Source organism: Peromyscus californicus, unplaced genomic scaffold (genome assembly GCF_007827085.1).
Source record: "Peromyscus californicus insignis strain IS unplaced genomic scaffold, ASM782708v3 Scaffold_17__1_contigs__length_78620276, whole genome shotgun sequence".
NCBI lineage: Eukaryota > Metazoa > Chordata > Mammalia > Rodentia > Cricetidae > Peromyscus > Peromyscus californicus.
Window position 1 is genome coordinate 14,681,978 of NW_026294469.1, and position 17,071 is coordinate 14,699,048.

The 17,071-nt window shown below is 47.4% G+C and overlaps 1 protein-coding gene across 2 annotated transcripts in view; it reads left to right on the forward strand.

Annotated features, from left to right (window-relative positions):
* Mocos (molybdenum cofactor sulfurase) overlaps positions 1-12,607 on the forward strand; it is a 48,810-nt gene extending 36,203 nt beyond the window's left edge. For both annotated transcript variants that reach the window (XM_052741680.1, XM_052741681.1), the window contains 4 exons: positions 1,810-1,915; positions 5,576-5,714; positions 10,919-11,023; positions 12,430-12,607. In XM_052741680.1, the coding sequence (XP_052597640.1) occupies positions 1,810-1,915; positions 5,576-5,714; positions 10,919-11,023; positions 12,430-12,540 (461 nt within the window). In that variant the 3' untranslated portion in view covers positions 12,541-12,607. The remainder of the gene's footprint in view (positions 1-1,809; positions 1,916-5,575; positions 5,715-10,918; positions 11,024-12,429) is intronic.
* The last annotated feature ends 4,464 nt before the right edge of the window (positions 12,608-17,071 follow it).

A 17,071-nucleotide genomic window follows, 5' to 3' on the forward strand; every position in this document is an offset into this window, starting at 1 on the left:
GTAGAGGATGATGTGGAGGCATCCGTTGTTAGGCAGACCAAAGAGGACAGATGGAGTCGGACCACATACTCTGGAGACCACAATCCCTGCTTGAAGATGCTCCATAGGCCCCGACCCAGCCAGCCCTTTTATCACCAGTTTGGATAAAAATAGAAGAATTTTATAGTTTCTTTCAATAGGTTCCCCCCCCCCCCCCGCTACTTTTCAGGAGCTTTGAATCTTCTGTTTATTTCTCCATTAAGTACCATATGCAGATCCACTGGCTGTTAGAGCATCTTCTTCTGTTTATTGGCAAAGACTGTCTGTCTGTCTGTCTGACTGTTGTCTGTCTCCCTGTCTCTCTCTGGTTAGGTATAGAAGTGCTTTGTGGGGCTGGAGAGATGACTCAGTGGTTAGAAGCACTGGCTGCAGAGGGGCCAAGGACACCACAAGAAAACCCACAGAATCCACTAACCTGGGCTCACAGGGGCTCACAGAGACTGAACTGACAACCAGGGAGCCTGCATGCGACTGACCTACTCACTCTGCATATATGTTGTGGTTGTGTAGTCTGGTGTTCTTGTGGGACTCCTAACAGTGTGAGCAGAAGCTGTTTCTGACTCTTTTGCCTGATTTGGAGACCCTTTTCCTCCTACTGGGTTACCTCATCCAGCCTTGATATGAGGGGAGGTGTCTGGTCTTATTGCAACTTGATATGCCATGTTTGGTTGTTATCTCTGGGAGGACTGTGCTTTTCTGAAGGGAAATGGAGGAGGAGTGGATGGGGTAGGGGGAACTGCAGTTGGGATGTAATTTATTTTTTTATTTTATTTTTTTTTGGTTTTTCGAGACAGGGTTTCTCTGTGCAGCTTTGTGCCTTTCCTGGGACTCACTTGGTAGCCCAGGCTGGCCTCGAACTCACAGAGATCCGCCTGGCTCTGCCTCCCGAGTGCTGGGATTAAAGGCGTGCGCCACCACCGCCCGGCAAGGGATGTAATTTATGATAGAAGAGATAAAAAAAAAAAAAGCACTGGCTATTCTTCCAGAGGCCCTGGGTCCGATTTCCAGCACCCACGTGGTGACTTACAACCATCTGCCACTCCAGTCTCAGGTGATCCAATGCTCTCTTCTGGCCTCCATGGACATGTAGGCAAACACTCATACGAATTAATACACACACACACACACACACACACACACACACACACACACACATACACACACACATACATATATATGTATGTATGTACGTATACATGAATATAACTGATGGAAGCTCTTTGTAAGCCTGCATACATTGCAGGCCTGTCTTGCCCAGGGCAGGCAGGGTTCTCTCTAGCCCTATACTGTTGCTTCCAAGAATTGTCTCTGAGTCTGAGTGTGGTGGTGGAGCATGCCTGTAACCTGGGGAGGTAGAGGCAGGAGGACTGGGAACTTGGGGCCAGCCTGACCGTGCAAGAAGACCCTGCTTCAAGAACAAAACTCTTTGTCAGAATAAATTCACTTCAGTGTTTTATTATCTCTGGATTATTGGAAGCAGGGACCTAGCATATTCTAGGATTACCAGCCCTGGGATTACAGAGGGTGCTACCTAGAAGGGCTTTTTACCTGAGTGCTGGGGCTTGATTCAGGCCCTCATGCATGCGCAGCATGTTTTTTCTTCGTCTGTCTTTGCAGAGGTCTGAGCCACGCTTAGAGCGATCTTGCTTTCCCCAGCATTGACATTTTCCCCATGTGGAAGGCATCTGCCTGTAGAAACTGCGGGCCTCGGGAAGGAGAGTCAGCAGCACTGCCCGGAAAGCAACCCTTCTCTCCCTGCTTCCCTTTCAGGGCAGCCTCCTGGCACTGTCGCCACCCTGTCCCTGGTGAATGAGGCGCAGTATCTGCTGGTGAACACATCGAGTGTCCTGGAGCTTCAGCAGCGGCTAAATGCCAGGTTAGACCCTTTCCCTGGGGCCAGGAGACACTATAAATAACTGTTTGCCCCTGGGGGGACTGGTGCCCACCTGGGGAGGGAAGATCTGGAAGTTGGCCCTTGAGTTACAGGTGAGAAATGAGGCCCAGTGAAGTCAGTGATCCTTTGGGCAATTCTTGTTTGTCTGCCCGCCTTCCTTCCTTCCTTCCTTCCTTCCTTCCTTCCTTCCTTCCTTCCTTCCTTCCTTCCTTCCTTCCTTCCTTCCTTCCTAAATTGAGTGTGTGGGCATGTGCACATGCGTGCATATACGTAACACAAAATCTAATTTGGTCTTTTAATAAAAAACCCGACCAGATATTGGGGTGAAAGCTGAAATATCAGAGGAGCAGAGCAAGCCACAGCCACTACCTCTTACCTCACGAATTCCTCGGCTGAAAGAGCCTCTAGCTAAAAGACCTCTAGCCAAAAGGGCTTCAGTTGAAAGGGGCTTCCTCTGTCTGACTGGAGGTGCTTTAATTTTTTATGTTATTGCTTTAATTTATAATTTGTTATTTTAGACAAAAAGGGGAAGTGTGGTGGTATGTTATGTATCCTAATAAAATTTGCCTGAAGATCAGAGAACAGAACAAGCCACTAGATCAAACATAGATGCCAGGCAGTGGTGGCACACACCTTTAATCCTAGTACTTGGGAATCACACACTTGTAATCCCAGCACTAGGATAATTGAGGCAGGAAATGATATGGGTGGGCAGAGAAAGCTATATAAGGCATGAGGAGACAGAAACTAAAGCTTTTTCGGCTGAGGAAGCTCATTCGGCTAGAGGTCTATCGGCTGAGGCTTTTCAGGTTGAGGAGTCCTAGAGATAAGAGGTGGCTTGTTCCTTTGTCTCTCTGATCTTCAGGAAATTTTATTAGGGTACACAATATATCCTCACATATATAAGTATGAGGGTACACATGCATACACGTGGGTGTGGAGGCTAGAGATCAATCTCAGGTTTCTTTCTCAATTACTCTCCACCTTGTTTTTTGAGACAGGGTCTTTCACTGAACCTAGAGCTCACAGAGTAGGCCAGGCCAGCCGACTCTCAAGCCCCAGGGATCCCCCTGCCTCCACCTCTCCAGCACTGGGATTACAAGTGGGTGCCACCAAGCAAGGCTTTTTCCGTGAGTGCTGGGGATCGACACAGGTACCATCTAAACCATTTCCTCAGCCCCAGTTCCTGCTAATAATTCTGAGTGTCCTCATTTACTGCCTGTGTCCATCAGCCTACCATTACTGGAGCAAAGGCTTGGGACAATCAACTTGTAAAGAGAATGCCTGTCTTCTGGGGTGCCAGTCATGATTGGTGGCCCATCACAGCAGGAGTGTGTGGTGAGAGAATGGAGAAGAGCTGGGGACATGGACAGTTCCCTTTAAGGACATGTCTCCAGTGACCCAAGCACCCCCAAGTAGTGCCAGCTCTTAAAGTTTCCGCCATTTCTAGTGGTACAATGATGGGGATCCAGATTCTACCATGGGTCTTTGAGGATATTTAAGGTCCAGACTATAGCATCCTCCATGGTCTCTCTAGACACTCGCATGAAACAGGGAGAACCCCAGCTCCAGGTTTAATTATTCTATTTCTACACCCTGTTTTAATTCCATACCAGCTCGACCTGGTTTCATTGCCCACCCTCCTACTGTCTCTGTCTCTCAGGATTCCTGCCCTACTTCACACAAGGGGTGGTTATAAAAGCATTTGGAGCGTGATTACAAGCAGCTTTTGTCTGTAAGATACACCTTCAGACACAGTGTCCCTGGCTGCTCGCTCTACCCAGTGCTCTCATGAGGGCCCAGATGCCTTTAGGATACCTTCTCAACTCTTGGGAAGTTCTGACCATACCAACTCCTCATTTTTCCTCAGAGGAAACTCGGGTCTGGTAGCCAGGCAATTGGTTAGAGAAAGTCATCCAGCTGTTCATCAGGCCACGGTGGACACAGACTTCTCATTCTTAGCCCTCAGGTCAGGGGGGTAGGTATGCACTCCTGGCACATCATGCGCCATGTGGTCTTGTGCACACATGTTCACACCTTGAACACCTTGAACTCCTTGACTTTCACTCTTTGCTTGAGATTGGCTGTTGGAGTTTCTAGTCCTTTGAGAGAACACCCAATAGGATTCCCTGGCTATGGACCAAGTTTGTCTTCCTCAGGTATAGAATTGTGACATGGCTTTGGAGTTTCTGGTGTTCTGATTTTTCTCAGAACCAGGGGACCCTTCTCTCAGACACCCAGAACAGGAGAAAGTGGGTCCTTAATGTGGAAGGTAGAGAGGACAGGCATGCTGTGACCCAGGTTTCTATCTACCAGTGGGGCATATGTTTCCCACCAGCTGGTTTAGAGCGAGGCTGCCTGGCCCTGAATGATGTCATTGGTAAGAGACTGAGCCAGGGATTGGGGTTTCTCAGTATCCATATGCAGATTGATGGGCTCCCCCATTTGCATGGTAACAAAATAGCTTTCAGACAAGAAACTTTCCCTTTCACAAAACACAAAGGAGGTTGTACCAACTTGGAAAGTAAATCCAGACTTGAAGGACTGAAAACTGAAGTCCTCTTGGGTTGCTGGAGGTACACATGGCTTGCAGTGAAGCTAGGCCGAGATCTCCCAGTCTCTGGCTTATATGTGACCCCTGCCATTCAGAAGGGATGTCACAGTTTTTGACAATCCTATGTCAACCCATAGCCTTTCAGCTCTTTCCCCAGAGCACATTCTACCACTCAGTGACTGTCTCCTGCCACTTCCCAGCATATACCGACCTGGAAATTCTAGGAATTTGTGGAAGTATGCAAAGTGCAAAAAGCCCTAAGCCCATGGCACTCAGAAGTTTTACAGATGTGTGCCCCCCGAGTGACCCCACACCCCACTTATATCTCATCTGAGCCAGTCTGACTGAAGCCGCCCTGTTGAGATTTCTTTCACTGCAGATAGTCTCGCTCGTTCTTTGATATATCAGAGTGTGTGCTCCTGTGTTGGGGAGGTCTTAAGAACTGTTTTCAGTGTATTCCTCTGAATGGGCTGGGGTGTATGGGAACACAGAAAGTCATTTTGTAGAAGCTCGTGACAATAAACAACACTTTCAAATGAGAACGGTATAAGCTGGGCCTGGTGGTGCATGGCTATAATCACGGCACTTGGGATGCCGAGGCAGGGGGATTACATATTTGAGGCCAACCTGGGTAACATAGCGAGATCCTGTCTCATTACACAAACGAAGAATCTTATCCTCTATGATTTTTTTTTTCCCCTTATGTTCTGGTCTCTGTGCTAAGCAGGTCTTTGTAGTTCAAGTGCTGACAGTTCTCCTCTGACCATGTCCCGTCCCGTGTTATGGAACTGACACTTTCTGGAGACTTGCTCATTTTTACTCTGTCCGTCTGGTTTCTTCGGCTAAGACTTATCCATCATTTGCCTCCTGCGGTCTTCTCCCTGGAGGTGGGACCATATCCTAGGGCGGGGCAGTGAATGTGTCTAACAGATGGGTGTGTCTTGCTCTTACACCCGTGAGAGTTTTTTCCTGACCATCGGAGGAGAATTGGCCTCGTCAGGGACGGGGAGCCAAGTGTGTAGAGTTGTTGCCACAGTGTGTACACCTGCTGTCTCTCTCCACTTACCCTTCTTGGTCTGTCTGAACAGTGACGAGCATGGAAAAGAGGAGTCATTCTCGGTGAAAGATCTCGTCTCCCGCTTCCGGGCCAACATCATCACCAAGGGAGCGAGGCCTTTTGAGGAAGAGGAGTGGGAGGAGGTTTCCGTTGGCTCCTTGCATTTCCAGGTAAGTTTTAGGAGGTGGTTATCCTTCCTCAAAGGCTGCCGCTGACTGTTGATCTCAACTCCAGAACTGGTGGTGGCAGGTGCCCCTCTCTCCAGGTACCATTTTCTGTGAATCATGTTTGGGCTCGAGTCCGTTTTCTGGGAATGCTTGCGTCCTGGGAACACGTCTTCTTTAATGACGCTGGGTATCACTTTCCAGTGCCGTGGAGCTTGTAGGGGCGACTCAGAAGCCTAGGGACCCCTCAATGCCTTCTGTTGCTGCTGCCTTCTCCCTTCTCTTCCCCCCTCTATTTTCCCTCTCTCTCCTCATCACCCTCCTTCTCCCCTTGGTCTACTTTTTCTCCCCTCTCCTTCCTTCTTCTTCCTCCTCTTTTCCTCCCCTTTCTCTCTCCTCTCCCTTTCTTTCTTCCCTCCTCCCCCCTCTCCTCTCCCTCCTCACCCCTACTCCCTCCTCTTTCTTTTCTCTTCTGGCTTCTGCCCTTAATGGCAGCCGGGGAAGAGATTATAGTTAAAGGCAGGTCCAATGCCATCCGTTCTCAGCCCCAGGCCTTTGCAGTAGTCTTAAATACGAGAGAGATGGAAGGGAAACCCCACCCTAAACCTTTATTCCTCACATGACTGACAAACTCATGAGGCCTGCCTCTGAGCCTGCTCATCTCTCTGCCTCTAAGCTCGGCCTCCCCTCATGCAGGGACAAGCCACTCTCCTGCCTCAGGCCTTTGCCCCATTGCCCCTTCTACTTGCTGTGTTGCTGCTGGACATCGGCTTAGAGGTCACCTCGGTAGAAGCTGCTCGGGAATATGATTCTCCTTGACATGCCACCTGCACTGTCCCCCCAGAGCACACACGGTGTGGATCATGTCTGCCTTTTTTCCCCAGCTTGCTTCTGGGACCTAGAGCATCCCGGCTGAGTCAGTGCCCAGTGAGTAATTGTTGGTGGAGGTAGACAGGAAAGATAAGGGCGAGCTGGAGGCTGGGGGGATGGCTCACTGCTGGACAATGTGCTCAGCTCCTCAGTGGGTACAGGCTGATCCTACTTACTGATTGCAGGGGGTGTAACCTGGCTGTCACATGACTACCTTGTGTCCAGGCTCTGTGCTTAAATGGAACACCAGTCTAACACGCAGAAAAAGCAGTTACAATGATCTAAATTGCAATCAGTGGATCTCAGGTCTGGCGTGGGGGATACCACAAAAGGACCTGATGGTCTTTCTTATCCTTGAACTCTGTAAGTTCTGCTCGAGGCAGTTACCGTCTTGAAAGTCATTCTTTTCTCTCCTGTAAGCCTGGTTCTGGCAGCGTCTCTCCTGCCGTTTTCCTGTATGCTGACCTCCTCTTCCATTCTTATTCTCCATCATGGAATCTCTGCTGCTTTACCTGCTGGGCTCCAAGGTAGGCACTAAACAGACCTTGTGAGATATTTGGAGAGAGAGAGGGAGGGCCAAAGGGAGGGAGGAGGAAGGAGGAAAGAGGGAGGGGGAAGTAAACTGTAAACTGAGGATCACTATCAGAAACCCACCTGACAACAGCAGTACTGGTGTCTCCCCAGGGGCTGGGGCCGTAAACAGAAAAGGCACAAAGAACCTTTTGGAGTGACATCTCAGCATGCTTTGCTCTCTTTAGTTAACATTTCTAATGTTAAACTATGCATGCTCTTTGGCCTGGTAATTTCATTTTGAAGAAAACCACTGCATAGATATTCTTGTGCGCTGGCTGGGGATGTAGCTCAGTGGTAGAGCACTTTACCTAGTCAGTACCCAGTGGAGCACCCTAGGTTTGAGTCCCCAGTGGAGCAAAGTCACTACTATTACCAGCAACATTGAGGCAAGTGTGGGAAGATAATGTGGTCATATTACTTATTGAAGTATTATTGTATTATAAAAAATTAAGGAACATCCTAACTATGCTTAATACAGAGTTATTAATTAGATTAAATAAATTATGCTACATCTACACAATGCAGACAGTAAACAGTAAATAGGGCAAGATTCAGTTAATTCTGCGTCTTTCAAAAATAAACCCTTAGAACCTGTCTGCTGACGGCAGTAGGTGCTGCAGCAGTTGCCCTGGGACTGGAGCATCTCTGTGAGAAAGTGGATTTTACTGGATGCCACGAAGCCGTCACTACTTTATACATGTTAGCTCAACCTCACTTGGGGAAACTGATCCTTAAAAATTCCAAATAGGGGCTGGAGAGATGGCTTAGTGGTTAAGAGCACCGGCTGCCCTTGCAGAGGACCCAGGCTTGGTTCCCATCTAAAACAAACAAACAAACAAACAAACAAACAAATCCAAGTAGGAGAGTGGTATGGATTATGACCTTCACTAAAAATTATCAACAACACGTTGGCTGTTTTTCTTGTTGGGACTGGATACTTGACAAGGAGCAGCTTGAGTGAGGAAGGGGTTGTTTGGGCCCATGGCGTCAGGGTAGATACAGTCCATCATGGAGGGAAGGGGTGGTGGGGGAAATGGCTTTCAGAGGTGGTAGCAACAGTGAGGCTGCTTGCTCATATCTGGGCCAATCAAGGAACAGTAAACAAAAAGCTAGGGCCAGCTAAAGGTCCATCCCAAGTGACCCACTTCCTCAGAGCCGCTCCATATCGTAAAGGGCCTACAATTTACCAAAATAGCACCCCAGGAGGGGGATTTTACATTCATAGCCCAACGGGAGCTGAGTCCTTAGAAACTGTTTCATGGTTTCAAAGAGCGAAGAACATCAACTCAGACAGGCCAAGCTTTCATCCTGGTAATTTCAAAGTGTGAGGAGGAGGAAGAAGAGGAGTGCTCCATGTACTGACATGGAAGGGTACCCACTGTGCCGCGTGATGGAAGGGGACCCAGGGGGCCTCTCAGATGTCGGTGTTCTTCCCACAAAGGTGTAGAGGTATGGCTGGGCACAGGCCTCAGTTGGGGGTGACCTCCAGCCTTGTAGCAGCCCCTGTCTCTGAGGATGGGGAGGTTGTACTGGTTCCTTTTCTGGTGGCTGTAGTCTCTGAGAAAGTGACTTACGTCAGGAAGGGTTAATTTCAGTTTACAGTTGGAGGGGACAGTCCACCATCATGAGGAAGACAGCAGAAGTGAGGAGCCGCTCACCCTGAGTCCACAGTCAGGAAGTGGAGAGCAGTGTGGATGCTGGTGCTCAGCTGTGTTTCTCCTTTTCTTAAGTCTGGGACCCCAGCCCATGGAACGTGGTACTCCATTTAGGGTGGGTCATCCCACACCCACTAGCCCAACCTAGAAACTCCCTCATAGATGCATTTGGCGGTGAGTCTCTGAGATGAGCCCAGATCCTCTCAAGTCGCTGTCTATTGACCACAGTAGGGACGATGGCTGCTGACTTTTTTCATTTAAATCTGCATGTGTTTGTGTTTGATTTATTTTTCAACAGGCATTTATAACAGTAAATGCTTTTTAAAGATACCAATTAAAAGAAAACTAAGAAAGACTTAAAAAGGAAATGTGTATATATGTGTATGTGTTTATATAAAAGAATATCTGGCCAGTGTCCCTACTGCCATCTCAGAGACTTTTCCGAGCATCTTTTCAACAAAATGACTAGATTTTGACACAAAGTGTTGTCTGTGAGGAGAAGCTGGCCTGGGCTTGGGCCTGGGCCTGGAGGCTGCTGCTAGTCCCTGACATCCCTTCTGCCGGCTTCCCGGGAGACGCTCTTTCCCAGGGTAACTAAGAGGGTCTGCAAATTGAGCTGAGCTGGACCCTGGTCTCAGGACCCTCATCCCCAGCAGTGAGTGCTCCCACTTGAGCATGACCGTGTGCTGGACACGGGCTTGGCATCCTTCAGATAGTGTCTGGACTCCTGGATAAGTCCAGCTAAACGGTTGGATGAGGGAATCCATCTTAGCTGGGTGTTGTAAGCATGTCTTCCCAGTACTCTCTGCCACTCACAGGGCCTGGGAATGTGGAGCTCAGAACCACACAGACATTATTTCCCAGTAGATGGATGCCCATCAGCTAGAGTGTACACTACAGCACAAGCCAAGGCTCAGCTACATTAGTGAGTGCTTCTAATTTTAGCGAATAATGCTTACTCACGAATAAGCAGAGGCACAAATGGCTATGAGGACCTAGTGGCTGACACGGTGGTCCCAGCTGCTCAAGAAACTAAGGCAGGAGGATCACTTGAGTTCAGGCATTCGAAGCCAGCCTGGAAAACATACTGAGACTCTGTCTTTTACAAAAGCACTTCTGCATCTTATGTGTGTAGTAAAAGAGCAATCTTATTACTGCTGAGATGTAAACTTTTGGTTAATATTTATGTTTTTTCTTGTTATTAAAGTGATAAAGGTACATGGCTAATAACTACTGAAGTTCTCTTATACTGTATGACCTATGCCAAGCATTTGGATGTTCTTTTATGTATTGTTGTATGGAGTATTAGGTATGTTTATTTGTAGATACACATAAAATATACATATACCTTGCTTTCTGCTTCAGCTACAAAATATGAGTATTTCCCCATTTTATTTAAAGGTATTTGTGATTTTTTTTTTTTAAGAGTCTTATGTAGCTCAGGCAAGTGTCAGACTTCCTGTGTAGCTGAGGATGAACTTGCATTTCTGATCCTTCTGCCTCCACCTTCCGAGTGCTGGGATTACAGATGTGCCTCACCACACCTGTTTTGTGCAGGGTTGGGGGTGGAACTCATGGCTTCATGCATGCGGACAAGCACCTAGCTCACTGAGCCACACCCCCAGCTCCTTGTAAATGAATGTTAATTCTTGTGGCAAGCATCACATAGATGTGTTATCTTCAATACTGTGTGATGTCTAAGATACAAGTTTTTCCATACGGTCAGCAATATGAGGACAAATCCCTGCTTGTGATTCTGTGTCTGTATGTCTACTTCCTCTGTAGGTTAAATCTTTATGTGGATGGTTGGTGCTCAAAGCTTGCGGTGCCCTGGGCCTGGCTCGGTGCTGGCTTCTGTTTGTCTTTGCAGTTCCGAACGTTTTCCTTCCTCAGATTCCTCCCACCTCTAGGAACCATCGAGATTGTCTTCCATTCCTTCTCTTCTCTCCACTGCTCTTATGCAGTAGCCTTTCAGCCCTCAACTCCACATGGGACATTCCCAGAAAGCGCTGCAATGAGGGGCCGCTTCTGTGTTCAGAGTTTGGCCGTATGTATGTGATTCCACCCTGCAAAGCGTGAAGGCCTCATCACGGTTCCCTTCTCCTCTGCCAGGTCCTGGGGCCTTGCCACAGGTGTCAGATGATCTGTATCGACCAGCAAACCGGGCAGCGGAACCAAGATGTTTTCCAGAAGCTTTCTGAGAGCCGGGGAAGAAAGGTAGGTATGTGTGCCCAACATGGCACCCCATTGTAAGATCTTGGCATGCAACTATACTGATAGAAGTGCTGAGTAGTTTTCAGCAGTGGGGGTTTGTTATACTTCTCAAAGCCAATGCTCTAATCAAGGTCCCGAGCTCGCCTGCGGTTCCCTGTTATTTTCCTTGCCATCCAACGTCTCATCCAGTTGGTTATTGTTTTATTATAAGCATTTTAATGTTCTCAGAGCTCTTTTTTTAAAAAAGATTTATTTATTATGTATACAGTGTTCTGCCTACACACCAGATCTAATTGTAGATGGTTGTGAGCCACCGTGTGGTGGCTGGGAATTGAACTCATGACCTCTGGAAGAGCAGCCAGTGCTGTTAACCTCTGAGCCATCTCTACAGCCCCCCATGCTCTCAGATCTTATTGTAAACAGAAGGACTATAAAAATAACAGGGCTGGGGATGAGGCTTAGTGGCAGAGTGCTCACTCACCTGCATGTACCAGGGTCTGGTTTCCATCTCTACCACATCAAGAAAAAAAAATAATTCTTCTATCCTGATCACTATTTTCTTCACCACAGAGATCTCATAAAAAGGTCAGATAGCTCCGTGGGTAGAGGATCTGTTGAGAGGGCTCAGTAAAGTTCATGATACCAAGCCCGGCAGCTCATCTTCTTGGGGTTAAAATGACTCAGTGTTGATGTTGTAGCCTCTTGATTATAAATGCTGAGTGTTTAATATATTGATTCACTCTAGAAGCATTTATTTTTAGCTTTACATTTTCTGTTAGGCTTTGTGAAGAATTCCAGTGAGACTCGTAAAGCATTCTTGAAGCCGGGTGTGGTGATAACTCCTAGATCCCCAAGGGGGCTCAAGGACATCCATGGTCACAAAGAGTTTGAGGTTGCCCTGTATTACAATGAAGTCCTGTCTCAAATAAATAATAAATAAATAGGCTGGGGAGATAGTTTAGCCTGTAAAGTGCATGCCTTGCAAGCTCAAGAGCTCACACAACAGACACACACACACACACTCACACACACACACACACACACACACACACACACACACACACACATACACACACGCTGAAAAAAATAGAGCTGGACTGGACACTTTGACACATGCTTGTAATCCCAGATCTGGGAAGGTAGAGCAGGCAGACTCCTGGGGCTCACCAGCCAGCCTGCCCTACCTGGTGAGCCACAGACCTATGAGGGACCCTGTCTCAATAAACAAGGTGGATGGACGGCATCTGAGAAACAGCAGCCAGGCTTGTCCTCTGGCCAACATATGCACACATGTGCACCTGTACACACATGAGCACAGGCTCTGCATGCTGGAATGCTGGGATTAAAGGCATGCGACAGATGATTTTAACTTTTAAAATAATGTGGCTTGTGACTTGCCTCAATTGCAGGTGAACTTTGGTGTGTACCTGATGCACGAGTCCTTGGATTTATCCTCTCCACGTTTCCTGTCCGTGGGATCTGAGGTGCTCCCTGTGTTGAAAGAGTATGGAGTGTCCTGATTCACCTGCTTCCCAGGAACACCTGAGTGTTATCTCCTTCTTCCCCAGAGAGCATTAAAGTTTCTCTTTACAACACTGTCTACCATTATTGAGACCCACAAACTTGATTCAATAGAACTTAATCTTAGAGTGAACACTCTTTGCCTTTGGAGGTTGAACCCACTCTTAACCTGATGTCTCTGCTCACCCGCACTGACCAGGCTCAGCAGAGGTCTGCTGTGCCCACACCTAAAAAGGCTCCCTCATGTCTACATATCCAAAGAATGAGCAGTCGTAGTCAATGAAATTTTTCATGAGACTCAGGAGATTAATTTTTCTAATAGTTTATTGGGCTGAGTGGTGGTGGCATACACCTTTAATCCCAGCACTTGAGAGGCAGAGGCAGGCAGAGCTTTGTGAGTTTGAGGCCAGTCTGGATGACAGAGCGAGTTCCAGGACAGTCAAAGCTATATGGAAGAATCCTGTCTCAAAAAAAAAAAAGTTTATTGAGTACATTGCAATATTGCAAAAGGCTGGCAGAAACTAGAATACACTGCCTAGATTTCAATCTATATATTTTTGATGGCAGGGATTGAGACAGGTTTTCCTTCTCTCAGGCTGGTTGATTTTTCTGCCTTCACCTCCCATGTTCTGGAATGTGCTACCATATCAGATCCAGCTTGATTTATGTATTTTGAAGGTGTGGTGTATTTATTTTAGTGTGTTCACACTTAAGATTTCTGTTTTTCTTTTGTGTTTTTAAATTTTTATTTTTAGACAGGGTTTCAATGTATATCACTGTCTGGTCTAGAACTTACTCTGTAGAGCAGGCTGGTCTTGAACTCATGGAGATCTGCCAGCCTCTGCTTCCCAAGTGCTAGGATTATGCCACCACACCTGGCTTCTACATCTTTTTGATGGACTGGGTTTTTTCTTTTATATATAATATTTTTTTGTCCCTAGTATTTTTTTCAGCTCTCTAATATGTCATGTTGATGTAGTTTATTTCTGAGAATTATTCTGAGAAACCTCTCATGAATAGATATAAATCCTGAAATTCTCGAAAAAGTATCAGACTTAGTGTAGCAAGTGTGACTTTGCACATCCCAAGTGTGTGCTTAATTCTCCCCCTTGTCACACTTGCTAACGTTCGTGAATGGGTGACATCAGCAGGCACTGTGCTACACGCTTCACAGAGCTACCTTTAATTCTCCCAAACACCCCACGGAGACAGTCAGAGAGGTGAAATGACCCAGGGAAGGTGGGAGTGCAACACCCAGCAGAGACCGGAGTGAGCCGGGTCCTCACTCTCCACTGCTGGGGTAAACTGCCGCCTCATGATTGTGGGCAACATTCTAAGCACTTCAGGTGGATTAGATAATGTGATCCTCTTGGAGATGATTATGAGGAACTTACTAGCCTCATCTCTGTTTGTAGATGAGAAAACTGAGACCAAGATTAGTTGCTTACCTAGGTTCTTGAACTGGTGGTGAGTGATAGGCCTGGGATCTGAGGGACTGAATGAGGTCTGAGGGGCTGAGATCTGAGGGATTGAATGAGGTCTGAGGGGCTGAGGTCTGAGGGGGTGAGGTCTGAGGGGGTGAGATCTGAGGTCTGAGGTCTGAGGGGTTGAGGTCTGAGGGGGTGAGATCTGAGGGGGTGAGATCTGAGGGGCTGAGATCTGAGGTCTGAGGGGCTGAGATCTGAGGGCTGAGGTCTGAGGGCCTGAGGCCTGAGGGGCTGAGGTCTGAGGGGGTGAGATCTGAGGGCTGAGGGCTGAGGGGCTGAGGTCTGAGGGCCTGAGGCCTGAGGGGCTGAGGTCTGAGGGGGTGAGATCTGAGGGCTGAGGTCTATAGTTTGTGCTTGAATCACTTCCCTCTGATCACTGTTGCTTAAAAGCAAGTGGATTTGCTTCAGATGCATGTGGAGCATGGTAAGAATAAGCCCCCGTGAGCGATTTTATCCCCTGGGGCACCTCCCACTGTGTTAGCAGGACAAGCCCTGTGGGCCTGGTAGTTCCTGTCAACCAATCACAACATGATGGTGCTTTGACTAGCTGTCCAGGGACAGGGGTACATCTAGGAGAGGTGAGATTGGCCTGGGGGAGGAGAAGTCCCATGGAGATGGACAGGACAATGCCATCACCTGTCCAAGCTTCAGTTTCCTGGTCCTCTTCTACCTGCAACTGTCTCTGGTCTCAGGGACCTTCAGTCACGTCCAAAAGTGGCATTTGCTGTCTGGAGTGACAATGCCTTCGTTAGAGGATGCCATCAGGACCAACTGTGTGCTATTTTCCCTACCGTACTGAAGTTGTGATGGTTTAAGTTGTCGACTTGACAGGACCTAGGATCACCTTGGAGACAACCTCTGGACACACCTGTGAGGGATTGTCTAGGTTAATGGGTGTGTGCCTACCCCAAATGTGGGAGGCCCCATCCCATAATAGCCTGGGGTCCTGAACTAAACAAAATGGAGAAAGTGAGCTGAGTACCAATATTTGTCTCTCTGCTTCCTGACTGGATGCATCGTGACCAGCTGCCTCACACTCCCACCACCATTTTTTCCTGTGCTGTGTGGATTTTATACCCTGCAACTATAATCCCAAATAAATGCTCTTTTTTCTTAAATTGCTTTTGTTGTGTATTTTGTCACAGTAACAAGACAAGTAGCTGTGGGATATTCCTTTATTCTGTGTGAATATATGTCACTGCGATTGATTTAATAAAAAGGCTAAACAGCCAGTAGCTAGGCAGGATTTTTGGAGGGCAGAGAGAATGCTGGAAAAAAGAAGGGTGGAGTCCGAGGGTCGCCAGCCAGACTCAGAAGAAGCAGTATGGAAAGTATATAGATGAGCCTCAGGACAGCACATAGATGAATAGAAATGGGTTAATTTAAGTCATAAGAGACAGCTAAAAACAAGCCTAAGCTATCGGCCAAGCTTTCATAATTAATAAGGAGTCTCTGTGTGGTTATTTGGGAGCCAGTGGTCCCCGATGGAAAAACTACAAGTAGCTAATGCAGAGGCAGAGGTGGTGGGTCACCAAGGAGAGAAAACATAGGCTTCAGGGGTCTAGAGGACCCAGTGACCCATTGTGGGGATTGAAATCTTGGTTGGGACTTGCGGATCCTTAGGGACCTGGCAGAAGCCCAAACCTTCTTTGGTAAGTATTGTTTCAAGTACCTGGGATTTCTGAGAAAGGCTGGGCCTCTTCTGTCACAGGGCCAGTTCAGAGAGCACGTGGAAACAGAAGGGAAGGTAGGCTCCACCGGGCAGTCTCTTTTTAATCCTCTCTTCTGTGCTAGCAGAATTAATGTCTACATATTTCACTTTACAAATCCCCAAATTAAAATCGTGGCACGTCATTCTGTCTCCGAATAAGTGACAGAACATCTCTAAATCTCATCAGGAAACCACAGCTCTTACAAAATCAAAGGTAACTGCACTGTGTGTAGTACAGGATCTTAAAATGCCTAAGTCAAGCCATGTCTGCCACCCGGGGGCAGCATTAGGTCAGTCCAGGTTTTTTCCTTCCAGGCACTAGTTCAAACTGGGTCAGCAAATCTCAACAGCCAGTGACAGCGAGGGTTTTTGGACTCGGAGAAAAAACTGCATTACTGGTGGTAGAGTCCTGAATTATTGCTTCAGCACCTTACTTTTCAATCTACTTAGCAGGAACCAGTCTTTTGGGGTCTGTTTTTCTTAGGTCTCTGCTTTTTTGTTTTGTTTTTTTTCTTCAAGGATATGGCTTTGAACTGACTGCTGTGTCTAGCCTGTTCCTATCTGCCGCCTCCCTTTCTGTGTATAGATGTGTGACTCCGTACATGTGCTCAAATGTGTGTCTATATAGAGGTGCATGCATCTAGGTGGTGGAGCATGTATTTCACTGGTAAAATGATGACTGCAGCTGCATCTTGGGGTCCTCAGGTCTATTTGCAAATTTGTGGCTTTGCTTTTATCTCTGCAGGAGCAGAATCTACTACCCAGTTTCCGAGTCACGGGTGGTCCTGACTGACTTTGTGTCTAACCCCGTCAAAAGTCAAATGGATGCTGATTTGTTGTTGTTGTTGTTGTTATTTTATTTATTTATTTTTTGTGTGTGCCTGAGTATGTGGAAGTCAGAGTACAACATGTGGGAGCTGATTCTCTTCTTCCACCGTGTGGGTTATAGGGAGACAAGACAGGTGATAGAGCTTGACCAGCAACTTTACCTGCTGAGCTATATCACTAGCTGCAGCACAAATTTTGAGTCCAGGGATCAAGAGACTGTACAGCACCTGCTCTTGATTCTTAGAATCTGCCTCAGTCTGCAGAGTTCGTGTGAGGAATACTGATCTGGCCTTCCATGAGAAACCATATGAAATAGAGATGAGCTATCTCCCAGAAGTCCTCCACAACAACCAGCTGGCAGCCAGCAGACACTCCTAGACATGGCGGGAGATGATTTTAATTGCCTGGCTCCAGTGACGCTCTCAGATGACAGCCGCAGCAGGAGTGACACTTCTGAGCCCAGCTGAAATGATGCCCTATAGAAAAAGGGCAAAAGGAATGGTT